The 23,145-nt window shown below is 36.6% G+C and overlaps 1 protein-coding gene across 1 annotated transcript in view; it reads right to left on the reverse strand.

The window, feature by feature from the left end:
* Window positions 1–23,145, reverse strand: part of INPP4B (inositol polyphosphate-4-phosphatase type II B) — a 736,226-nt gene that overhangs the window by 152,600 nt on the left and 560,481 nt on the right. Inside the window, exon 15 of the mRNA XM_018061563.1 lies at window positions 1,635–1,812. Within this exon, the coding sequence (XP_017917052.1) occupies window positions 1,635–1,812 (178 nt within the window). The remainder of the gene's footprint in view (window positions 1–1,634; window positions 1,813–23,145) is intronic.

A 23,145-nucleotide genomic window follows, 5' to 3' on the forward strand; every position in this document is an offset into this window, starting at 1 on the left:
AGAGCTGAACCCAGGAAGCCCTCACCTCATCTACAAATCCAAAAAAGAAATGGAACTGAAAACAATTCTATTATTTTACTCTATGCAACACCCTACTCCTTCCTTTTTCTTAGCCAGAACATATTCATTGACTATTAAAATACTTAAGTATTGCTAAGGAGTTTGTTTAATAATTTTTTATTTTTTAACAAAGGAAATATCAAAACATATATTACATGGAAAATACCATAAAGGGTTTCCATTCCTGAGTCAACTAGACCCTGGGTCTGACCGCTAGTTTTGTTTGAATCCTGGGTTTGATTCTACCTGCCTGATTTCGTACATGCTTTAAACTTCTTTGAGCTTCCATCTTTTCCTTTGTGAAATGGAGATAATATGGACACACAGTTTGAAGGTTCAGTGAAATAACCTAAGCCACTGTAATCACTAGCATGATACTGGACAATGTAGGTAGTTGTAAAATTTGGGTCAATTTTTTCCTCTCTTTTCCTAGCATGGAAGGAAGATTGCATTTTGAACTGGAAGTCTTGGGTTTTAATTTTTCACTCCTTAGTTTATTAGACAATTCACTCGACTTTTCTGATGACATCTTAGCTATTTTTCTTCTGAAAATAGATGTTGAGCACATCCTATGAGAAAAATACATGATAATATAGACTTTAAAAAATGTTAAGTAAGGGCAAAGTGGTACAAATGAACATATCTGAGTCAAATATATATATACAGATATAGTATTCAAGTGTCTAGGAATCTATACTTCAGGGATGCAATAAACTACACTATTTTATTTTAAAATGTTATCTTGAGAATTTTCTTTGGTCAGTTTCTTCAAGGGCATATTTATTAGAAATATCTCATAATAAATTGCAAAATGTCCTCAGGATGCAGAGGTTATGAATGAGTGTACCAGAATTGGACTCTAAGACATTTGACTTTGCATTTCTAATCAAGCTGCAATTTGATTTTTTCCTATCTTGGTTCTCCATATCATTCAGATGCCCTGATTCATTATGGAAATTGATGTTTGAGTATCTACCCCATGCCAGACTAGCTTTTCTCTTTACATATACAAATGCAAGTCACCTTTGGAAGAATACAGACCTAGGTCCCAGTACATTTCAAACATTAACTAATAATTTTGGAAATTTTTAGAACCTTCTCCCAGGAGACAATATTGTAGAAAGCAAACTGAGGCACAAGAATCACCCCATGCTACTGATGAGAATCCACATGAAAGTTCTGCTCTCAAATGAAGTGACATTCCTACTCAAAGGGCTAGCTTCATATGCATAAAAATTAGGTGCTCGCCAGAGGAAAATACTTTTCAAAATCTAATTTAATTCATTTAATACAACCATGAAGCAAAGAAAATGAAAGATGTCAAGGAAAAGAGAAAATATACTTCAACCAATAATAGGTTTCATTTCCTACTAGGAAAAAAAAATGTTCAGTAAGATTTGAAAAGAGAATGAGGCCAATTCATTTTGATCCTGTGGCAATACTTTGAAGCTTACTTTCTAACCTGGTCTATTTTACATTTCCAGATGCTGTGAAAGGTAATGTATGCAGAAAGCAACACCAGTGGGGATTTGGGTATTTCGTTTTCCCCACTGCAGTGACAATTTGGATCTTACTTTTTCTGAAAGCATCTTTAAAGAATTCTTCAAGCTGTCTGGAGAATGCTGGCTTGCAGAATTAAGCAGTAGGTCTGCATGGGTTGCTATCAGAGGTTGTAGTTGATTGATGTTGCTGAGAACTTCTCTTGCTTTGGCTGTGTTTTCAGGTGAATAGTAAATAAACTGGTATCCAGTACTGCAACAACAAAGATAAAGGCGAATTACACAACAAGCAGAAAGAACTGTCAGCACTTAGGACCAGATGCTAAGTGATAAACAGAACTCCTAATAGCACTACTTCCTACTGAACAGATAAGAATTACTTTAAGAGATATTTGTGATATTCTGAGTTTTTTCAAGTCAAATGACCAAGATATTTTGAAAGACTAGGTGAAATGATTCTAGTCCTTGCTTAAGCACTAAGAAGATTTTTCATGATTACATATGTCAAGAATTAGCATTCAAAACAAATTTAATTACTAATGAACCTGAGGTCACACAGTACAGAGAGAGGAGTTTGAGCCTTTATATTTAGGCCATTATTGATATAGATCCTGGCTCTGCCACTTAGTAGGCTGGGTGATCTTAGCGTAATCTTAGTTTCCTCATCAGGAAAGTGGGAATAATTAATCAAACAGTTCTAAGAGGTGGGTAAGATCGGCCATCATTCACATGAAATGCCTAAAATAGTGCATGACACAGAGCAGTAATTTAATAATTACTATGTATATCTTCCCCATGATACTTAGGGCAGAAGGCATAAATTCTAATAGCTGAGAAATGGGGAGAATATAAATTAAGGCTAAGTGAGCATATGGAGAATTTTGGTGGATAGAAAAGGGACATTGATGACATAAAAATTCCATTATGCTATTTTTTTCACCACCCTTTTTGTTCGCCTTGAAGTTTCCTCATTTGGCTTGCAAAAATATCTAAAACTGACTACAAATGAAAGAATTACTTTCATAATCATCATTTAAGAATTGGTTAAGCACATTATGGGGGTAAGAATTCCATCAAATGATGACGTCTTTGTCCAGATGCATTAAGAAAGATGAAGGAGACATTCCAGCAAAACTTCAAAGAAAAAGGAGAGTGGCCACAGTTGGTACATTGACAGGGTGGGTGCAACACTTGGTTATATCCCTTGACATCCAACCATCAGCGCTTTTTTTCATTATACCATTGAAACTAAGTCTTCCTAAAGCAAAGTTCCCTTACAGAGTTTATGATTCCTATCTCTATTCAAAATTTGATACCCATTCTTGTCCTTTTTGACCTCAATCTTGTGCTCATCAACCAAACAGTTGATTAAAATTGCTGTTGTCTATACCATTGTCAATATACTATAATTGTTGTTGTAGATATCATCATTAACTTACAAACTCAGGTTGTTCCTCCAGGGCATGATGAACTAACAGGCTCAAGTTATGGACCACGTGGCCTGAGAATCATAAACCAGAGATACCCTGGACTCCCGAAACTATGATTGAGTGAGTGAGTGACTGAAGTCGCTCAATCGTGTCCGACGCTTTGCGACCACATGGACTGTAGCCCACCAGGCTCCTCCATCCATGGAATTTTCTAGGCAATAGTACTGGAGGGGGTTGCCATTTCCTTCTCCAGGGGATCTTCCTGACCCAGGGATCAAACCCAGGTCTCCCACATTGCAGGCAGATGCTTTACACTTTGAAACTATGATTATCCTGGCCCTTTCTTCTTCCCCTTTAAAAAAAAAAAAAATCCCAAACTCAAAAGACCAAGATGGAGTGGCCCTGAGGCTTGCCTGCCACTTCCTTCTTGGTGTTCTGCAATAAATCCCTACTTTGCTATCAGAGTTGAGTTTGGCTTTATGACCCATGGGCACATAAACCCTTTGCTGGATTTCACCTTGCAACCCCTGTTGAGTATATTGAATATTCTCTTTACATTTACCAGCTCAATTATTAACATTCCCATAATTCCACTTTTCTTCTATTCTTTTTTCCATTTTAAAAAATTTATTTATTTTTGTAATCGAAGGATAATTGCTTTACACAATTGCATTGGTGTCTACCAAACATCAACATGAGTCAGCCATAGGTATGTTGGAATATAGTTGATTAACAATGTTGTGACAGTATCAGATACACAGCAAAGCGACTCAGCCTTACATCTATACGTACCCATTCTCCCCCAAGTTCCCCTCCCATCCAGGCTCCCACATAACATTAGCAGAGTTCCTGTGCTATACAGTAGGTCCTCATAATTCTTTCCATTTCTTATTTTAAAATATTAGCACCCAATAAGAAAAATTAATATCTCAGAAGAACTCTCCCTTCCCTTTACGCTAATGGTTTAAAGAACAAAGTATTCATTTCTTTAGGGAGACAATACAATAAATCTATTATTTTATTTACTTTTTTCACTATTATATTTAAAATGTCCTTGGTTGCTTGGACTATTTGGGAGATAGGACAAGAAGGTGAATGAAGGATAGAAGTTTATAAAGGCTAAGAAACATGATTAGAATCTTCTCTTAATTTTGTACTCAAAGTTTTTTTTTTTTCAATTTCAGAAGCAGGAGTTTAAAAATAAAGCACACCACTTATTTTAATGCAAACTGAAGCAGATGACAAGTAACAACGGTGAGGAAGAGAGAGAAAACAATAGTCCCTGACAATTCTCTCTCATTCTGGTTCTTCTGATCTCCTGGGAGACTATGCTGAAGCCTTTAACAAAAATCATGAACTGGAATGTCCTCCTACTCACCTGTACTCAGACTGGATACAAAATTAAATTCACCAGAATCTTTAGTAAATCAAACAACTCTGTGTTATTACTGCAAAAAAATTATTATATAAAGATATTGACATACCCACTACTAAATATAAAATAGATAACCAACAGGGACCTTACTGTATAACACAGGGAACTATTCTTAATACGGGAAAAGAATCTGAAAAAGAATATGTGTGTGTGTAAACGAATCACTTTGCTGTACAGTGATAAAAGTAACATAACATTGTGAATTAACTATACTTCAATGAAAAAAATACATAAAGTTACTGATGTGTGATCAGAGTGGGGATGACATTTAATACCTAGCGTTTTTGACAGCCGAGAATATGACTTCTTAAGGACCATACTCAGAAAGCAGCCTGCGGGGGCTGCTCCATAGTCCCTTTTAACTGATCTGCTCTTCTATCGTTATAATTGCTTTCTGGTTTCATCTTATGGGGATGGCAGGCCTCCCATGGCTTAGCTCAGGAAAGCCAGTGTGGACTTCCCACCTTATCTTCACAGATCTGTCCTCTTTCTGGGTGTGTCATTCCTGGTCTCTCACATGTTCATTCCCATGCACTTTTTTATCATTATAATTTAATTTTTTATTTTTATTTGCCTATTTATTTGACTGAGCCAAGTCTTAGTTGTGGCACTCAGGATCTTTGATCTTCACTGTGGCATGTGGAATCTGTAACAGTTCCTTGACCTGGGACGGAACCCAGGCCCCCTGCATTGGGAGCACAGAGTCTTACCCACTGGACCACCAGAGGAGTCCCAGTCCACGGCCCCTTTTTGACCTCTGTCACCATGACCTTCCCCCGTGACTCATACCGTACTTCCCTGGCAGTTCACTGTTACTTTATTTCTGAACATTTTCCATTTTCATTGTTTTATCTACACATTTCTTACTCGGCAAATTCCCTGAGAGTCTCCTCTCCACTGGAGAGAATACATTGTCAAGATTTACTTCTTGCATATTCTTTCCTTATACCTTAGTTCAGTGGTCCTCAAATTTTAACAGGCATTAGATTCACTTGGGGATGATGTCAGGGCCTGAGTATTTTTAATATAGAATGCAGGTGCCCTGGCAACAACAAGAGATTCTGCTGCAGTGAGTTGCAGCTTTCCTAACAAGCACCTTGGGAAATCCTGATGCAGGTGAACGGTGAAGCACATTTTAGAGACATGAGCTGCCACTGTTTTGACTATAGTTGTCCTCTCCACCTCTGGTCACACTACACAATAACCCCGATCAAAGTTCCTTCTCTAAGGCAACTTCTGTACACCAACTTTATGTTCACAGTTTTGTTCAATATTAGTCTTATTTTCACTTGTTGTTTTAAAAATTGAGGGAGAGTTGATTTACAATGTTCTGTTAATTTCTGCTCTACAGCAAAGTGACTCAGTTATATATAGGCATACGCTTTTTCATATTCTTTTCCACTATGATTTATCACAGGATTGGATATAGTAAGACCCTGCGGTTTACCATTCTATATATACTGGTTTGCATCTGCTAACTCCAAACTCCCATTCTACCTGTTGCCTTTACCTCGCTGGCAACCACAAGTCTTTTTTCTAGGTCTGTGAGTCTGTTTCTGCTGCACTCTATATTCAGCACAAATCGCTCTGGTTCACTTCTCATTATGAGTGTCAGTCCCACCAAACTTTTCCATCACCCTTTCACCTTTCCGCTCCCAATATATTCCCACCTTCTTCCTCTCCATCCCTAATGCAGTCTTCAATCACCATCCCATCATGGGACATAACTGTAACTCCTGCCCCACGTTCCTGAGTCAGTTTCTATTTGAACAGAGTTGTGTAGTACGCACCGGTTCTCCTGGTTAAGTCTTTTAATAATGAGCATCTTACCTAGTGAGGCTGAAAGACTCATTTTCCACAATAAAAGCCAATGTTGGTGTCCAATTTGAAATAGTATGGTATATTAAAAAAAAATCACAACCCATAAAATAAATTTACGTGTGCATAAATTTCATCTACCTATTCATTGTCTTACTCTTTAAACATGCTATTTAACAGTTATACTTTTTAAATAGAAAGTTATGAGTATAATTTAATTATCGAGATAAAAAGAATATAGCTAAATTCTATTTTATAGTTCTCTGAAATTTAAACTGAATCCAAACACTTGAATCAACTATCAATCAGACAAAGACAAAATATTTGTTTGGACAAAAAATATTTAATAGGATATAAATATTATAGCAAATCATGGGTAAATATTTGAAAGTAGTATCATAATAGTTTTATATTGGTGAAATAGTGAATAAAGTATATAGATGGATGTATATATGATATACACTTTGATTTAATATATATTTAAATTATTTAATATCCTATTAATTAGCATATGTACCTACACACACTCATATGTTCATGAGCATATTGTTATTAGAGGTAGGTATAATTTTTGAGGTATAAAGAAAAATAAAGCACATAGTAAAATAATATTCATATTTATAAATGTGAATTGATAACTGAAATATGATTAAAATAATGATGTATGTTTTCATGTGTATATCCCAGCTCAGTCACTTCTTGGTCCTCCTTATTTTCCCATCCTCTAGTATTCCTTGGGCTTCCAAGGTGATGCTAGTGATAAAGAACCTGCCTGCCAATGCAGGAGACAGAAGAGACATGGGTTCGATTCCTGGGTTGGGAAGATCCCCTGGAGGAGGGTATGGCAACCCTCTCCAAAATTCTTGCCTGGAAAATCCCAAGGACAGAGGAGCCTGGCAAGCTACAGTCCATACGGTTGCAAAGAGTCAGACAGAACTGATGTGATTTAGCACACACACACTAGTGTTATGTGTTCCAAGGCTCAATCCTTGGAAGAATTCCTTGCTTTTATCAACATGTCCTTTCTAAGTAATCTCATTTAAACTTGTGGTTTATAAACCTCAGTTGTATTAATGATTTTCAAATTCATTTATTCCCCATCTAGACTGTTCCTTAAATTCCATGAAAAGCAAAAACTTTTCTCTTGACAGTCCCAACTTATCATATCCCAAACCAAACTCCTCATGTGCTCCCCATTCTCTATAACAGCTTCTCCACCATAACTCACACCAAGCTCATCTGATGTGGCCAACATCTCTTCCTCTCCTAACTTGTGCCAAATTTTCCAGAAAATTCTGCCTTCTTCTTCCAAACATATGCAGAAGCTAATTGCTCATTTCCACACTCACTGCAACCATTGCTTTTGCAAGCCACCACCATCTTCCACCAGGATTAGCACAATAGCCTACAAACTGGTCTTCCCTCCTCTGTCCTTACACTGACACTTAGAAATCTTTGCCTCATGTTTAGGTTGTGTTGTTGTTTAGTCACTGAGTCACACAGGTTGGATGAAGGCAGGAAGCAGGCAAGAAGAGAGAAACAAAACCGTTCTTAGCCCGTTGCCCATACCCCAAATTCGGGAACTTGCTCTGCTGTTTATCTGTGCCCTCCTTCCTCCAGGCCACTGCTATCTCCATTCCTTAACCCATTTACTCAAGTAGGCCACTATTTTGGCAAATGGAGTCATGGAAAAATACAGATGAGACAGGATGAGGTGGCAAGGAGGGAAACAGGAAGAAAACAGAAGGAGGCGTGGCACAGATGGATTAGGGTGGATGAACTTAGGAAAACTGCTATGGGGTGCTGTTTTTCCACTCTTGCTGCAGAAATAAATCTCCTGGGAAAATCGAAGGACTATTTCCACTTCTTTTTTTCCCCTACTCAAGCACTGCTTAAAAAAAAAAAAAAAAAAAAAAAAAAAAAAAGATTTCCTGAATCCAGAGAGAGGGACAAACATGCTTTCAGTTCTGAGAAGAAAACCATGTGGATAATAAATGAAAATATACACCTTAGTGCACTTGAATATACCCTTCTGGCTTCACAGGGTTTAACAATGTGCTTCAGGAAATTGTAGAAGGTTAAACACACACACACACACACACACACACACACAAAATCATATGAAATCATATGGCTCTGCCTTCGCCCATTCATCCTTTCCATTGTTTTTTTCCCTTTTTTCCTTTTGCTAGAAGTGTAGCTTACAAATAAGGACCTGAAGGAAAACAATATCTGCTCTTGTTTACCTCCTATGGATTTCACTTGTATAATTAAACGAGTTACAAAATCTAAACTTAAATTGATGTTTGTCTCTGAAAATACTCTTTTTAAAAATATTGGTTTCTTGGAGATTTTAGAATCAGTTTTTGAACAAACCTTGATGTGATTTATTAGCTCTGTGACAAGTAATGCTAATCAAGGGGAAAACAAACAAACAAAAACACCTAAAATTCATTTCATTTTAGCTCAACTTGCCCTCAAAGAAAATGTAACTATTGACTCTGATCACAATAGTTCCTACAATCTTATTTTTCAGTTTGAATGCTCTTATCTGCCATTTTTTGACCAGTTGGACCATATGTGTGTGTGTGTGTGTGTGTGTGTATGTATAATATATAACATATATATATATACTACATACTTATAGACTCATGTTCTTTCCTTACTCCTATTCTTGCTCTAATAAAAGGCACCCAGACACTATTATCTGACAAAGTTCAATGAGTTTTCACTTCCTTCCATGGCCTATTCCCATTTATCCATAGTTTCACTTGCCCCAATTTCTTTTGCAAACTTCCAAGAGTTTGGTTGATCTATTTCTGCCTAGTTTGGCTTCTGGTATTTTCATGCTCACTAATCTGGGAACATGCAATGGAGTAACACCCAAACCAGGTCCCCTGATTCCCTTCCATCCAAAAACTTTCTGAACTCCGTCCTGGGCATTATTTTTCATATACCTCATTAAAATACAGAGAAGGTTGTTGTTGAGTCTCTCAGTCATTTCCAGCTCTTTATGACCTCAAGGACCATAGCCTGCCAGGCTCCACTGTCCATGAGATTTTCCAGGCAAGGATACTGGAGAAGGTTGCCATTTCCTTCTCCAGGGAATCTTCCTGACCCAGGGACCAACTGAACTCTCATCTTATGCTTAGCAGGCACATTCTTTACCACTGAGCCACCTGGAAAGCCTATAAGATAAGGCATAAGAATAGAAACCATCTTCCAACAATCAAAAGCCCAGGACCAGATGACTTTACGGGTGAATTCTACCAAAAATTTAGAGAAGAGCTAACAACTACCCTACTCAAATTCTTCCAGAAAATTGCAGAGGAAGGTAAACTGCCAAACTCATTCTATGAGGCCACCACCACCCTAATACCAAAACCAGATAAAGATGCCACAAAAAAAGAAAACTACAGGCCAATATCACTGATAAACATAGATGCAAAAATTCTCAACCCCCAAATTCTAGCAAACAGAATCCAACAACATATTAAAAAGATCATATATCAGGACCAAGTGGGCTTTATCCCAGGGATGCAAGGATTCTTCAATATTCACAAATCAATAGTGTGATACACCACATTAACAAACTGAAAGATAAAAACCATATGGTTACCTCAAAAAATGCAGAGAAAGCCTTTGACAAAAGTCAACATCCATTTATGATAAAAACCCACCAGAAAGCAGGCATAGAAGGAACATACCTCAACATAATAAAAGCCATATATGATAAACCCACAGCAAACAATATCCTCAATGATGAAAAATTGAAAGCATTTCCCCTAAAGTCTGGAACAAGACAAGGGTACCCACTCTTGCCACTACTAATCAACATAGTTTTGGAAGTTTTAGCTACAGCAATCAGAGAAAAGAAAGAATAAAAGGAATCCAGACTGGAAAAGTAGAAGTAAAACTCTCACTGCTTGCAGATGACATGATCCTCTACAGAGAAAACCCAAAAGACACCACCAGAAAACTACTAGAGCTAATCAGTGAGTATAGTAAAGTTGCAGGATATAAAATTAACACACAGAAATCCCTTTCATTCCTATAAACTAACAATGAGAAAACAGAAAGAGAAATTAAGGAAACAATTTCATTTACTATTGCAATGAAAAGAATAAAATACTTAGGAATAAATCTACCTAAAGAAACAAAAGACCTATATATAGAAAACTATAAATGATTAAGAAATCAAAGATGACAAATAGATGGAGAAATATACCATGTTCATGGATCAGAAGAATCAATATAGTGAAAATGAGTATACTATCCAAAGCAACCTATAGATTTAATGTAATCCCTACAAGCTACCAATTGTATTTTTCACAGAACTAGAACAAATAATTTCACAATTTGTATGGAAATACAAAAAGATCTCGAATAGCCAAAGCAATCTTGAGAAAGAAAAATGGAACTGGAGGAACCAACCTGCCTGACTTCAGACTATACTACAAAGCTACAGTCATCAAGACAGTATGGTACTGGCACAAAGACAGAACTATAGATCAATGGAACAAAATAGAAAGCCCAGAGATAAATCCACACACCTATGGACACCTTATCTTTGACAAAGGAGGTAAGAATATATAATGGAAAAAAGACAATCTCTTTAACAAGTGGTGCTGGGAAAACTGGTCAACCACCTGTAAAAGAATGAAACTAGTTTCCTTGGTGTGTATGCCCAGAAGTGGGATTGCTGGGTCATAAGGCAGTTCTATTTGCAATTTTTTAAGGAATCTCCACACTGTTCTCCATAGTGACTATACTAGTTTGCATTCCCACCAACAGTGTAAGAGGGTTCCCTTTTCTCCACACCCTCTCCAGCATTTATTGCTGGCAGACTTTTGGATCACAGTCATTCTGACTGGTGTGAAGTGGTACCTCACTGTGGTATTGATTTGCATTTCTCTAATAATGAGTGATGTTGAGCATCTTTTCATGTGTTTGTTAGCCATCCATATGTCTTCTTTGGAGAAATGTCTATTTAGTTCTTTGGCCCATTTTTTGATTCGGTCGTTTATTTTTCTGTAATTGAGCTGCATAAGTTGCTTGTATATTTTTGAGATTGGTTGTTTGTCAGTTGCTTCATTTGCTATTATTTTCTCCCATTCAGAAGGCTGTCTTTTCACCTTGCTTATATTTTCCTTTGTTGTACAGAAGCTTTTAATTTTAAGAGACACATGTACCCCAATGTTCATCACAGCACTGTTTATAATAGCCAGGACATGGAAACAACCTAGATGTTCATCAGCAGATGAATGGATAAGAAAGCTGTGGTACATGTACACGATGGAGTATTACTCAGCCATTAAAAAGAATACATTTGAATCAGTTCTGATGAGATGGATGAAACTGGAACCGATTATACAGAGTGAAGTAAGCCAGAAAGAAAAACACCAATACAGTATACTAACACATATATATGGAATTTAGAAAGATGGTAATGATGACCCTGTATGTGAGACAGCAAAAGAGACACAGATGTGTAGAGTGGACTTTTGGACTCAGAGGGAGAGGGAGAGGGTGGGATGATTTGGGAGAATGGCATTGAAATATGTATACTATCATGTAAGAAACAAATCACCCGTTTATGTTCAATACAGGATACAGGATGCTTGGGGCTGGTGCATGGGGATGATCCAGAGAGATGATATGGGGTAGGAGGTGGGAGGGGTGTTCATGTTTGGGAACTCATGTACACCTGTGGTGGATTCATGTCAATGTATGCCAAAACCAATACAGTATTGTAAAATAAAGTAAAAATAAAAATTTTAAAAATAAATAAATAAAAATAAAGTATTTTAAAGCTTGCCAAATGCATATTAACTAAAAATATTTCAAATCAATTTTACACTAAATTTAAATATAAAGTACAATGCAATTTTTGTAAATATTTAATGCAGTTAATTTGCATCTCAATGAAAAGTAATACATGTAACAATAAAACTAACAGAAATACTGTTGCAAAAAAAAAAAAGAATGAAACTAGAACACTTTCTAACACCATACACAAAAATAAAATGGATTAAAGATCTAAATGTAAGACCAGAAACTACAAAACTCCTTGAGGAAAACATAGGCAAAAGACTCTCTGACAGAAATCACAGCAGGATGCTCTATGACCCACCTCCCAGAGTAATGGAAATAAAAGCAAAAATAAACAAATGGGACCTAATTAAACTGCAAAGCTTTTGCACAACGAAGGAAACTATAAGCAAGGTGAAAAGACAGCCTTCAAAATGGGAGAAAATAAGAGCAAATTAAGCAACTAACAAGGAATTAATCTCAAAAATATACAAGCAGCTTATGTAGCTCAATACCAGAAAAATAAACGACCCAATAAAAAAATGGGCCAAAGAACTAAATAGACATTTCTCCAAAGAAGACATACAGATGGCTAACAAACACATGAAAAGATGCTCAACATCACTCATTATCAGAGAAATGCAAATCAAAATCACAATGAGGTACCATTTCATGCCAGTCAGACTGGCTGTTATTAAAAAGTCTACAAACAGTAAATACTGGAGAAGATGAGGAGAACAGGGAACCCTCTTACACTGTTGGTGGGAATGAACACTAGTACAGCCACTATGGAGAACAGTGTGGAGATTCCTTAAAAAGCTGGAAACAGAACTGACATACGACCTAGCAATCCCACTGCTGGGCATACACACCAAGGAAACCAGGATTGAAAGAGACACGTTTACCCCAATGTTCATCGCAGCACTGTTTACAATAGCCAGGACATGGAAGCAACCTAGATGTCCAGCAGCAGATGAATGGAGAAGAAAGTTGTGGTACATATACACAATGGAGTATTACTCAGCTATTAAAAAGAATGCATTTGAATCAGTTCTAATGAGGTGGATGAAACTGGAGCCTATTATACAGAGTGAAGTAAGTCAGAAAGAGAAACACCAATACAGTATACTAATGCATATATATGGAATTTAGAAAGATGGTAATGAAGACAGCAAAAGAGGCACAGATATAAAGAACAGCCTTTTGGACTCTGTGGGAGAAGGTGAGGGTGGGATGACTTGAGAGAATAGCATTGAAACATGTATATTACCATATGTGAAACAGATCACAGTCCAAGTTCGATGCATAAAACAGGGCACTCAAAGCTGGTGCACTGGGACAACCCTGAGGGATGGAATGGGAAGGGAGGCAGAAGGGGGGTTCAGGATGGGGAACACATGTACACCCAGGGCTGATTCATGTCAATGTATGGCAAAAACCACTACAAAACTGTAAAGTAATTAGCCTCCAATTAAAATAAATGAATTAATTAAAAAAGAATAGAAACTGTTCCTAAATATATTCAGAGGTAAATGTTCCCCTGATGCAATGGGCCTGAGGGGTATTTTTAGGCATTATGGAAATGCCCTAAGATTAGATTGTGATAAGGATCACACAGTTGTACAAATTTACTAAAAGTCCTTGAACTGTATACTTAAAATAAGTCAACTGCATGGTATACAAATTATACTACAGGAATAGAGAGTAGAGCGCTGGTTCTCCGGGGCTGAGGAAGGAAATGGGGAGATACTGGTCAGATACTGGTCAAGGGGTATGGAGTTTCATTTATGCAAAATGTTTACATTCCCGAGACCTAAGGTACAGCCTGGTGATTAGTTAACGATGCTGCGCTGTGTTCTTGAAATTTGCTAAGAAGGTAAATTTTAAGTGTTCTCACCACAAAAAAAAAAAAAAGAAAAAAGAAAAGAAAATGCTAACTATGTGGAATGATGGATAGGCTAATTAGCTTGACTGCAGTCATTATTTCACAATATTTACATATATCAAAACATCAAGTTATATATCTTGAATATATACAAATTTTATTTGTCAATTATACCTCAACTAAGCTAGGGGAAAAACTCAAATGTTCCCAGAATATGATGTTATAATGCTGGTAATTATGATTCTGGGATAAAAGTACGGGAAAACAGAAGGTATATTTAGGATCCATTTCATTTTTTCCCCTGTTAAGTCTGATATTTTTATGGAGGAGCTCTAAAAAAGCCAATAATTTATACTGTAGGTTAAGTAACTTGGTCTAGAACATACAACTACTATATATGTTAGAACAAGGATTCAAATGCAGGTTTGAACACAGGATTCAAACACAGTTTGAACTGTTAATGATGTTGTGCTATCTTTCTCCAATACCATGTTTATAAGGTAGCAAATGTTCATAAAACATCATTAATAGTTCAAACTGTATAATAATAACCTGCATTTGAATCCTGGTTCTACCATCTACACAATAGTTGCGTATGTTCTAGACTAAGTTACTTAACTTACTGAGGTTTCAATTCCTAAATCTATATAATGGAATAATATTTGTTCTTCAGAGAGTTGTTTTCATGAACATGGTATTGATCCATTTTAAATTTGAAAAAATTACAATCCCTTAGCTAACACAGAAAATATTTCTTAGAAACATATTGGTAGGTACAGCATATAAATATTGAGACAAAATATAATTGGAAAGTTCTCACCTTCCAATCAAAAACAAAGCTCATTAAAAAAGATGTATAATTCTATGTTATAACACAAATTAGACATAAAGAATTCAAAAGTCATTTCACCATAAATTGTTTTTGACAAATATTTAATGACTGCTACTTGGTCAAGGCTCAGAGAAAAGCAAAAGATTAGAGTTGTTCAGCAAGATAATCATTGGATGAGTGTGAAGATGCCTGTCCCCTAAATGCTACAGACAGGGCTGGTAGCAGAGAAGAAGAAAAAAGGGGATAAATAGCTGCTTCCCATAAGTCCTTGAAAATCTAAGGCTCTACATTCTGAATGTGTACAAAAATTGCCCAGGTAACCACAGCTTCAGGGTTTGTTTACTGACTACTCAGAACTATAGCTCTTCACATTTCTAAGAGGTCAGAACTTTGTTTAAGAGCAACAAGAGGGAGGGGATATATCTATACTTATAACTGATTCACATTCTTGTACAGTAGAAACTAACACAACATTGAAAGCAACTATACTCAGATTTAAAAATAAATTTTAAAAAAGGAGCAGTGAAAAGGAATGTCACATTGCAAATTTTCTAGGTATTTTGTTTTTGGAGATTTTTTTCATGATACCTAGTTTTTCCATATTTGCTGAAACTGTTAGGGGCAAAGGGTTTTAGAAAGACATTTTTCTTATTCCATAACTAAATAAAGAAAAAAAGAAAGAAAGGAAGGAAAGGAAAGATGGAAAACAAAGAGGAAAGCCCTAAAGGGAACAGGACTCTCTATCCACCTCTACCACTCTAAGTAAATTTGTTATCCTTTCCAAAACATTCACTGATGCATCTCCTCTGTGTATACACGATTTCATGTTTTCTTGCAAATACATTTTATATACATCTCTAGATACCTAACAATCCACATACTAATTGAAATGACTATACAGTGTTCCACTTTAGTAATGCAGAATAGCTTTCTTAAATATATTCTTTCAAGATGTTTTTAATATTTTACTACTATGAATAGATGCTATGAACACCTGAAATAAAATACTTGCCTTTGAAAAAATTATTTTTATTATATGTATATTCCTAAATAAGTGGTTTTCCTGAGGTGTATTTTGGAAGGTTGCAGAGAACCGGTGAAGTCATGTGTGTGTGTGTGTGTGTGTGTGTGTGTGTGTGTGTGTGCATGTGTGTGTATGTGTATGTGTGTGCCTGCGCTCAGTCATGTTTGACTCTTTGCAGCCTCACGGATTGTAGTCCACCTGGCTCCTCTGCCCATGGGATTTTCCAGGCAAGAATACTGGAGAGGGTTGCCATTTCCTTCCCCAGGGGATATTCCCAACCCAGGGATCAAGCATGCATATCTTGTGTCTTCTGCATTGGCAGGGAGATTCCTTACCAGTAGTGCCACCTGGGAAGCCCCACAGTGAAGCTAGAGTCTTAGAAATATTTTTACTGCCTACTATATAGGAGCAGATTAAAATAGGAACTGATCTGCATGTAAAACTACTCTATCTAGTCAAGCACCCTTTTTTATAGTATAGATAATTTAATTTACTTTGAACATTATATTGTTCTCATAACAGCCCAGAAAGAGTTGAATAGATAAAAGTTTTAAAAATTTCTATTCAATTCCTAGAAAGGTCATCTGTAAACTAACATTATTCATTTATTAAGAGCATATACATTTCATGCTGCAGATCTACTGAAAGCATGAGGATGAATGCATACAGAACCTGAGAGTGGGCACAGAAATCTGATTTTCCAGCTACATCATTAGCTGCAGGTGCAATCCAGTCTTTGAAAATCATTATCTCACTGATAAATAGGGGAATTTGTAATCTCTGAGATTCCTTGTAAGTTCTAAGTCTTAAAAGATTCTTTACTGCAAAAAAGGCAGACTCAGTAATTTTATTTTCCCCAACTTCCTTTCATATTGAATATAGACGACTGATCTTATTAAGCAAACACTGGAAACAAAGGGTGGAATTTCTAGATTCCCTTTCTGAGTGACCTGGCCATTCACCCAGTGAAATGAACCAGAAACCGAAAAGCTCTTCAACCCTGCTGAGTTACTGCAATTCCTCATCCATTTGGATTTAAATCCTATAAAAATGTCCTTAAATTTTCTTTTTTTTTTAATGTATATAACGTGTTATGTTTCAATTATTTATTTTCTTCCAACATTTTTATTTTGAAAAGTTTCAAGCCTACACAGAATATGCAAGAAAACTACAATGAACACTCAAATTGTCTTTATCAACTGTGAGTATTTTGTCATATTTGCTGTATTACTCCTTTCTTTCTGAATAACTTTTGAGTTAGTTACAGTCACCATGACACTTCACAGTATAACAAATCATTATGTATCTCCTAAGAACTAGGCCATTCTGTCACATGCATACTGTGTGCTAAGTCACCTCAGTCGTATCCAACTCTTCGGGACCCCATGGACTATAGCCAACCAGGCTCCTCAGTCCATGTAATTCTTTTTTTTTTTTTTTAATTTTTTTTTAAATTTTTTAAATTTTAAAATCTTTAATTCTTACATGCGTTCCCAAACATGAACCCCCCTCCCACCTCCCTCCCTATAACATCTCTCTGGGTCATCCCCATGCACCAGCTCCAAGCATGCTGTATCCTGCATCAGACATAGACTGGCGATTCAATTCTTACATGATAGTATACATGTTAGAATGTCATTCTCCCAAATCATCCCACCCTCTCCCTCCCTCTGAGTCCAAAAGTCCATTATACACATCTGTGTCTCTTTCCCTGTCTTGCATACAGGGTCGTCATTGCCATCTTCCTAAATTCCATATATATGTGTTAGTATACTGTATTGGTGTTTTTCTTTCTGGCTTACTTCACTCTGTATAATCGGCTCCAGTTTCATCCATCTCATCAGAACTGATTCAAATGAATTCTTTTTTACGGCTGAGTAATACTCCATTGTGTATATGTACCACAGCTTTCTTATCCATTCATCTGCTGATGGACATCTAGGTTGTTTCCATGTCCTAGCTATTATAAACAGTGCTGCGATGAACATTGGGGTACATGTGTCTCTTTCAATTCTGGTTTTCTCGGTGTGTATGCCCAGCAGTGGGATTGCTGGGTCATAAGGTAGTTCTATTTGCAATTTTTTAAGGAATCTCCACACTGTTCTCCATAGTGGCTGTACTAGTTTGCATTCCCACCAACAGTGTAGGAGGGTTCCCTTTTCTCCACACCCTCTCCAGCATTTACTGCTTGCAGATTTTTGGATTACAGCCATTCTGACTGGTGTGAAGTGGTACCTCATTGTGGTTTTGATTTGCATTTCTCTAATAATGAGTGATGTTGAGCATGTTTTCATGTGTTTGTTAGCCGTCCGTATGTCTTCTTTGGAGAAATGTCTATTTAGTTCTTTGGCCCATTTTTTGATTGGGTCATTTATTTTTCTGGAATTGAGCTGCATAAGTTGCTTGTATATTTTTGAGATTAGTTGTTTGTCAGTTGCTTCATTTGCTATTATTTTCTCCCATTCCGAAGGCTGTCTTTTCACCTTGCTTATATTTTCCTTTGTTGTGCAGAAGCTTTTAATTTTAATTAGATCCCATTTGTTTATTTTTGCTTTTATTTCCAGAATTCTGGGAGGTGGATCATAGAGGATCCTGCTGTGATTTATGTCTGAGAGTGTTTTGCCTATGTTCTCCTCTAGGAGTTTTATAGTTTCTGGTCTTACATTTAGATCTTTAATCCATTTTGAGTTTATTTTTGTGTGGGGTGTTAGAAAGTGATCTAGTTTCATTCTTTTACAAGTGGTTGACCAGTTTTCCCAGCACCACTTGTTAAAGAGATTGTCTTTACTCCATTGTATATTCTTGCCTCCTTTGTCAAAGATAAGGTGTCCATATGTGTGTGGATTTATCTCTGGGCTTTCTATTTTGTTCCATTGATCTATATGTCTGTCTTTGTGCCAGTACCATACTGTCTTGATGACTGTGGCTTTGTAGTAGAGCCTGAAGTCAGGCAAGTTGATTCCTCCAGTTCCATTCTTCTTTCTCAAGATTGCTTTCGCTATTCGAGGTTTTTTGTATTTCCATACAAATTGTGAAATTATTTGTTCTAGTTCTGTGAAAAATGTGGCTGGTAGCTTGATAGGGATTGCATTGAATTTGTAAATTGCTTTGGGTAGTATACTCATTTTCACTATATTGATTCTTCCAATCCATGAACATGGTATATTTCTCCATCTATTAGTGTCCTCTTTGATTTCTTTCATCAGTGTTTTATAGTTTTCTATATATAGGTCTTTAGTTTCTTTAGGTAGATATATTCCTAAGTATTTTATTCTTTTCGTTGCAATGGTGAATGGAATTGTTTCCTTCATTTCTTTTTCTACTTTCTCATTATTCGTGTATAGGAATGCAAGGGATTTCTGTGTGTTGATTTTATATCCTGCAACTTTACTATATTCATTGATGAGCTCTAGTAATTTTCTGGTGGAGTCTTTAGGGTTTTCCATGTAGAGGATCATGTCATCTGCAAACAGTGAGAGTTTTACTTCTTCTTTTCCAATTTGGATTCCTTTTATTTCTTTTTCTGCTCTAATTGCTGTGGCCAAAACTTCCAGAACTATGTTGAATAGTAGCGGTGAAAGTGGACACCCTTGTCTTGTTCCTGACTTTAGCGGAAATGCTTTCAATTTTTCACCATTGAGGATAATGTTTGCTGTGGGTTTGTCATAGATAGCTTTTATTATGTTGAGGTATGTTCCTTCTATTCCTGCTTTCTGGAGAGTTTTTATCATAAATGGATGTTGAATTTTGTCAAAGGCCTTCTCTGCATCTATTGAGATAATCATATGGTTTTTATTTTTCAATTTGTTAATGTGGTGAATTACATTGATTGATTTGTGGATATTGAAGAATCCTTGCATCCCTGGGATAAAGCCCACTTGGTCATGGTGTATGATCTTTTTAATGTGTTGTTGGATTCTGATTGCTAGAATTTTGTTGAGGATTTTTGCATCTATGTTCATCAGTGATATTGGCCTGTAGTTTTCTTTTTTTTGTGACATCTTTGTCAGGTTTTGGTATTAGGGTGATGGTGGCCTCATAGAATGAGTTTGGAAGTTTACCTTCCTCTGCAATTTTCTGGAAGAGTTTGAGGAGGATAGGTGTTAGCTCTTCTCGAAATTTTTGGTAGAATTCAGCTGTGAAGCCGTCTGGACCTGGGCTTTTGTTTGCTGGAAGATTTCTGATTACAGTTTCAATTTCTGTGCTTGTGATGGGTCTGTTAAGATTTTCTATTTCTTCCTGGTTCAGTTTTGGAAAATTGTACTTTTCTAAGAATTTGTCCATTTCTTCCACGTTGTCCATTTTATTGGCATACAATTGCTGATAGTAGTCTCTTATGATCCTTTGTATTTCTGTGTTGTCTGTTGTGATCTCTCCATTTTCATTTCTAATTTTATTGATTTGATTTTTCTCTCTTTGCTTCTTGATGAGTCTGGCTAATGGTTTGTCAATTTTATTTATCCTTTCAAAGAACCAGCTTTTGGCTTTGTTGATTTTTGCTATGGTCTCTTTTGTTTCTTTTGCATTTATTCCTGCCCTAATTTTTAAGATTTCTTTCCTTCTACTAACTCTGGGGTTCTCCAACTCTTCCTTTTCTAGTTGCTTTAGGTGTAGAGTTAGGTTATTTATTTGACTTTTTTCTTGTTTCTTGAGGTATGCCTGTATTGCTATGAACTTTCCTCTTAGCACTGCTTTTATAGTGTCCCACAGGTTTTGGGTTGTTGTGTTTTCATTTTCATTCATTTCTCTGCATATTTTAATTTCTTTTTTGATTTCTTCTGTGATTTGTTGGTTATTCAGAAGTGTGTTGTTCAACCTCCATATGTTGGAATTTTTAATAGTTTTTCTTCTGTAATTGAGATCTAATCTTAATGCATTATGGTCAGAAAAGATGCTTGGAATGATTTCAATTTTTTTGAATTTATCAAGTTTAGATTTATGGCCCAGGATGTGATCTATCCTGGAGAAGGTTCCATGAGCACTTGAAAAAAAGGTGAAATTCATTGTTTTGGGGTGAAATGTCCTATAGATATCAATTAGGTCTAACTGATCTAATGTATCATTTAAAGTTTGCGTTTCTTTGTTAATTTTCTGTTTAGTTGATCTGTCCATAGGTGTGAGTGGGGTATTAAAGTCTCCCACTATTATTGTGTTATTGTTGATTTTCCCTTTCATACTTGTTAGCATTTCTCTTACATATTGCAGTGCTCCTATATTGGGTGCATATATATTTATAATTGTCATAAATATATATATAACAATTATATATATATAATTGTTATATATATAACAATTATATTCTTCTTGGATTGTTCCTTTGATCATTATGTAGTGGCCTTCTTTGTCTCTTTTCACAGCCTTTGTTTTAAAGTCTATTTTATTGGATATGAGTATTGCCACTCCTGCTTTCTTTTGGTCTCTGTTTGCGTGGTATATCTTTTTCCAGCCCTTCACTTTCAGTCTGTATGTGTCCCTTGTTTTGAGGTGGGTCTCTTGTAAGCAGCATATAGAGGGGTCTTGTTTTTGTATCCATTCGGCCAGTCTTTGTCTTTTGGTTGGGGCGTTCAACCCATTTACGTTTAAGGTGATTATTGATAAGTATGATCCCGTTACCATTTACTTTATTGTTTTGGGTTCGGGTTTATACACCCTTTTCGTGTTTCCTGTCTAGAGGATATCCTTTAGAATTTGTTGGAGAGCTGGTTTGGTGGTGCTGAATTCTCTCAGCTTTTGCTTGTCTGTAAAGCTTTTGATTTCTCCTTCATATTTGAATGAGATCCTTGCTGGATACAGTAATCTGGGCTGTAGGTTATTGTCTTTCATCACTTTAAGTATGTCTTGCCATTCCATCCTGGCCTGAAGAGTTTCTATTGAAAGATCAGCTGTTATCCTTATGGGAATCCCCTTGTGTGTTATTTGTTGTTTTTCCCTTGCTGCTTTTAATATTTGTTCTTTGTGCTTGATCTTTGTTAATTTGATTAATATGTGTCTTGGGGTGTTTCTCCTTGGGTTTATCCTATTTGGAACTCTGTGTTTCTTGGACTTGGGTGATTATTTCCTTCCCCATTTTAGGGAAGTTTTCAACTATTATCTCCTCAAGGATTTTCTCATGATCTTTCTTTCTGTCTTCTTCTTCTGGGACTCCTATAATTCGAATGTTGGAGCGTTTCATATTGTCCTGGAGGTCTCTGAGATTGTCCTCGTTTCTTTTAATTCGTTTTTCTTGTTTCCTCTCTGACTCATTTATTTCTACCATTCTATCTTCTATTTCACTAATCCTATCTTCTGCCTCCGTTATTCTACTATTTGCTGTCTCCAGAGTGTTTCTGATCTCATTTATTGCGCTATTCATTATATTTTGACTCTTTTTTATTTCTTCTAGGTCCTTGTTAAACCTTTCTTGCATCTTCTCAATCCTTGTCTCTAGGCTATTTATCTGTGTTTCCATTTTGATTTCAAGATTTTGGATCATTTTCACTATCAATATTCGGAATTCCTTCTCCGGTAGATTCCCTACTTCTTCCTCTTTTGTTTGGTTTGGTGGGCAACTCTCCTGTTCCTTTACCTGCTGAGTATTCCTCTGTCTCTTCATCTTGGTTATATTGCTGCGTTTGGGGTGGCCTTTTTATATTCTGGTAATTTGTGGAGTTCTCTTTATTATGGAGCTTCCTCACTTTGGGTGGGGTTCTATCAGTGGCTTGTCAAGGTTTCCTGGTTAGGGAGGCTTGTGTTGGAGTTTTGGTGGGTGGAGCTGGGTTTCTTCTCTCTGGAGTGCAGTGGAGTGACCCGTAATGGGTTATGAGACATCAAAGGTTTTGGGATAATTTTGAGCTGCCTGTATATTGAAGCTCAGGGGAGTGTTCCTGTGTTGCTGGAGAATTTGCGTGGTATGTCTTGTTTTGGAACTTGTTGGCCCTTGGGTGGAGCTTGGTTTCGGTGTAGGTATGAAGGCATTTGATGAGCTCCTATTGCTTAATGTTCCCTGAATTCAAGAGTTCTCTAATGTTTTCAGGCTTTGGATTTAAGCTTCCTGCTTCTGGTTTTCAGTTTTATTTTTACAGTAGCCTCTAGACTTCTCCATCTATACAGCACCAATGATAAAACATCTAGGTTAAAGATGAAAAGTTTCTCCGCATTGAGGGACACTCAGAGAGGTTCACTGAGTTACAAGGAGAAGAGAAGATGGAGGGGGTAGTTAGAGGTAACTGGAATGAGATGCGGTGAGATCAAGAGAGGAGAGAGCAAGCTAGTCAGTAGTCACTTCCTTATGTGCGCTCTATAGTCTGGACCACTCAGAAGTATTTACAGAGTTATACGGGGAAGAGGAGAGGGAGGAAGTAGACAGAGGTGA

Source organism: Capra hircus, chromosome 17 (genome assembly GCF_001704415.2).
Source record: "Capra hircus breed San Clemente chromosome 17, ASM170441v1, whole genome shotgun sequence".
In the NCBI taxonomy this organism is placed as follows: Eukaryota; Metazoa; Chordata; class Mammalia; order Artiodactyla; family Bovidae; genus Capra; species Capra hircus.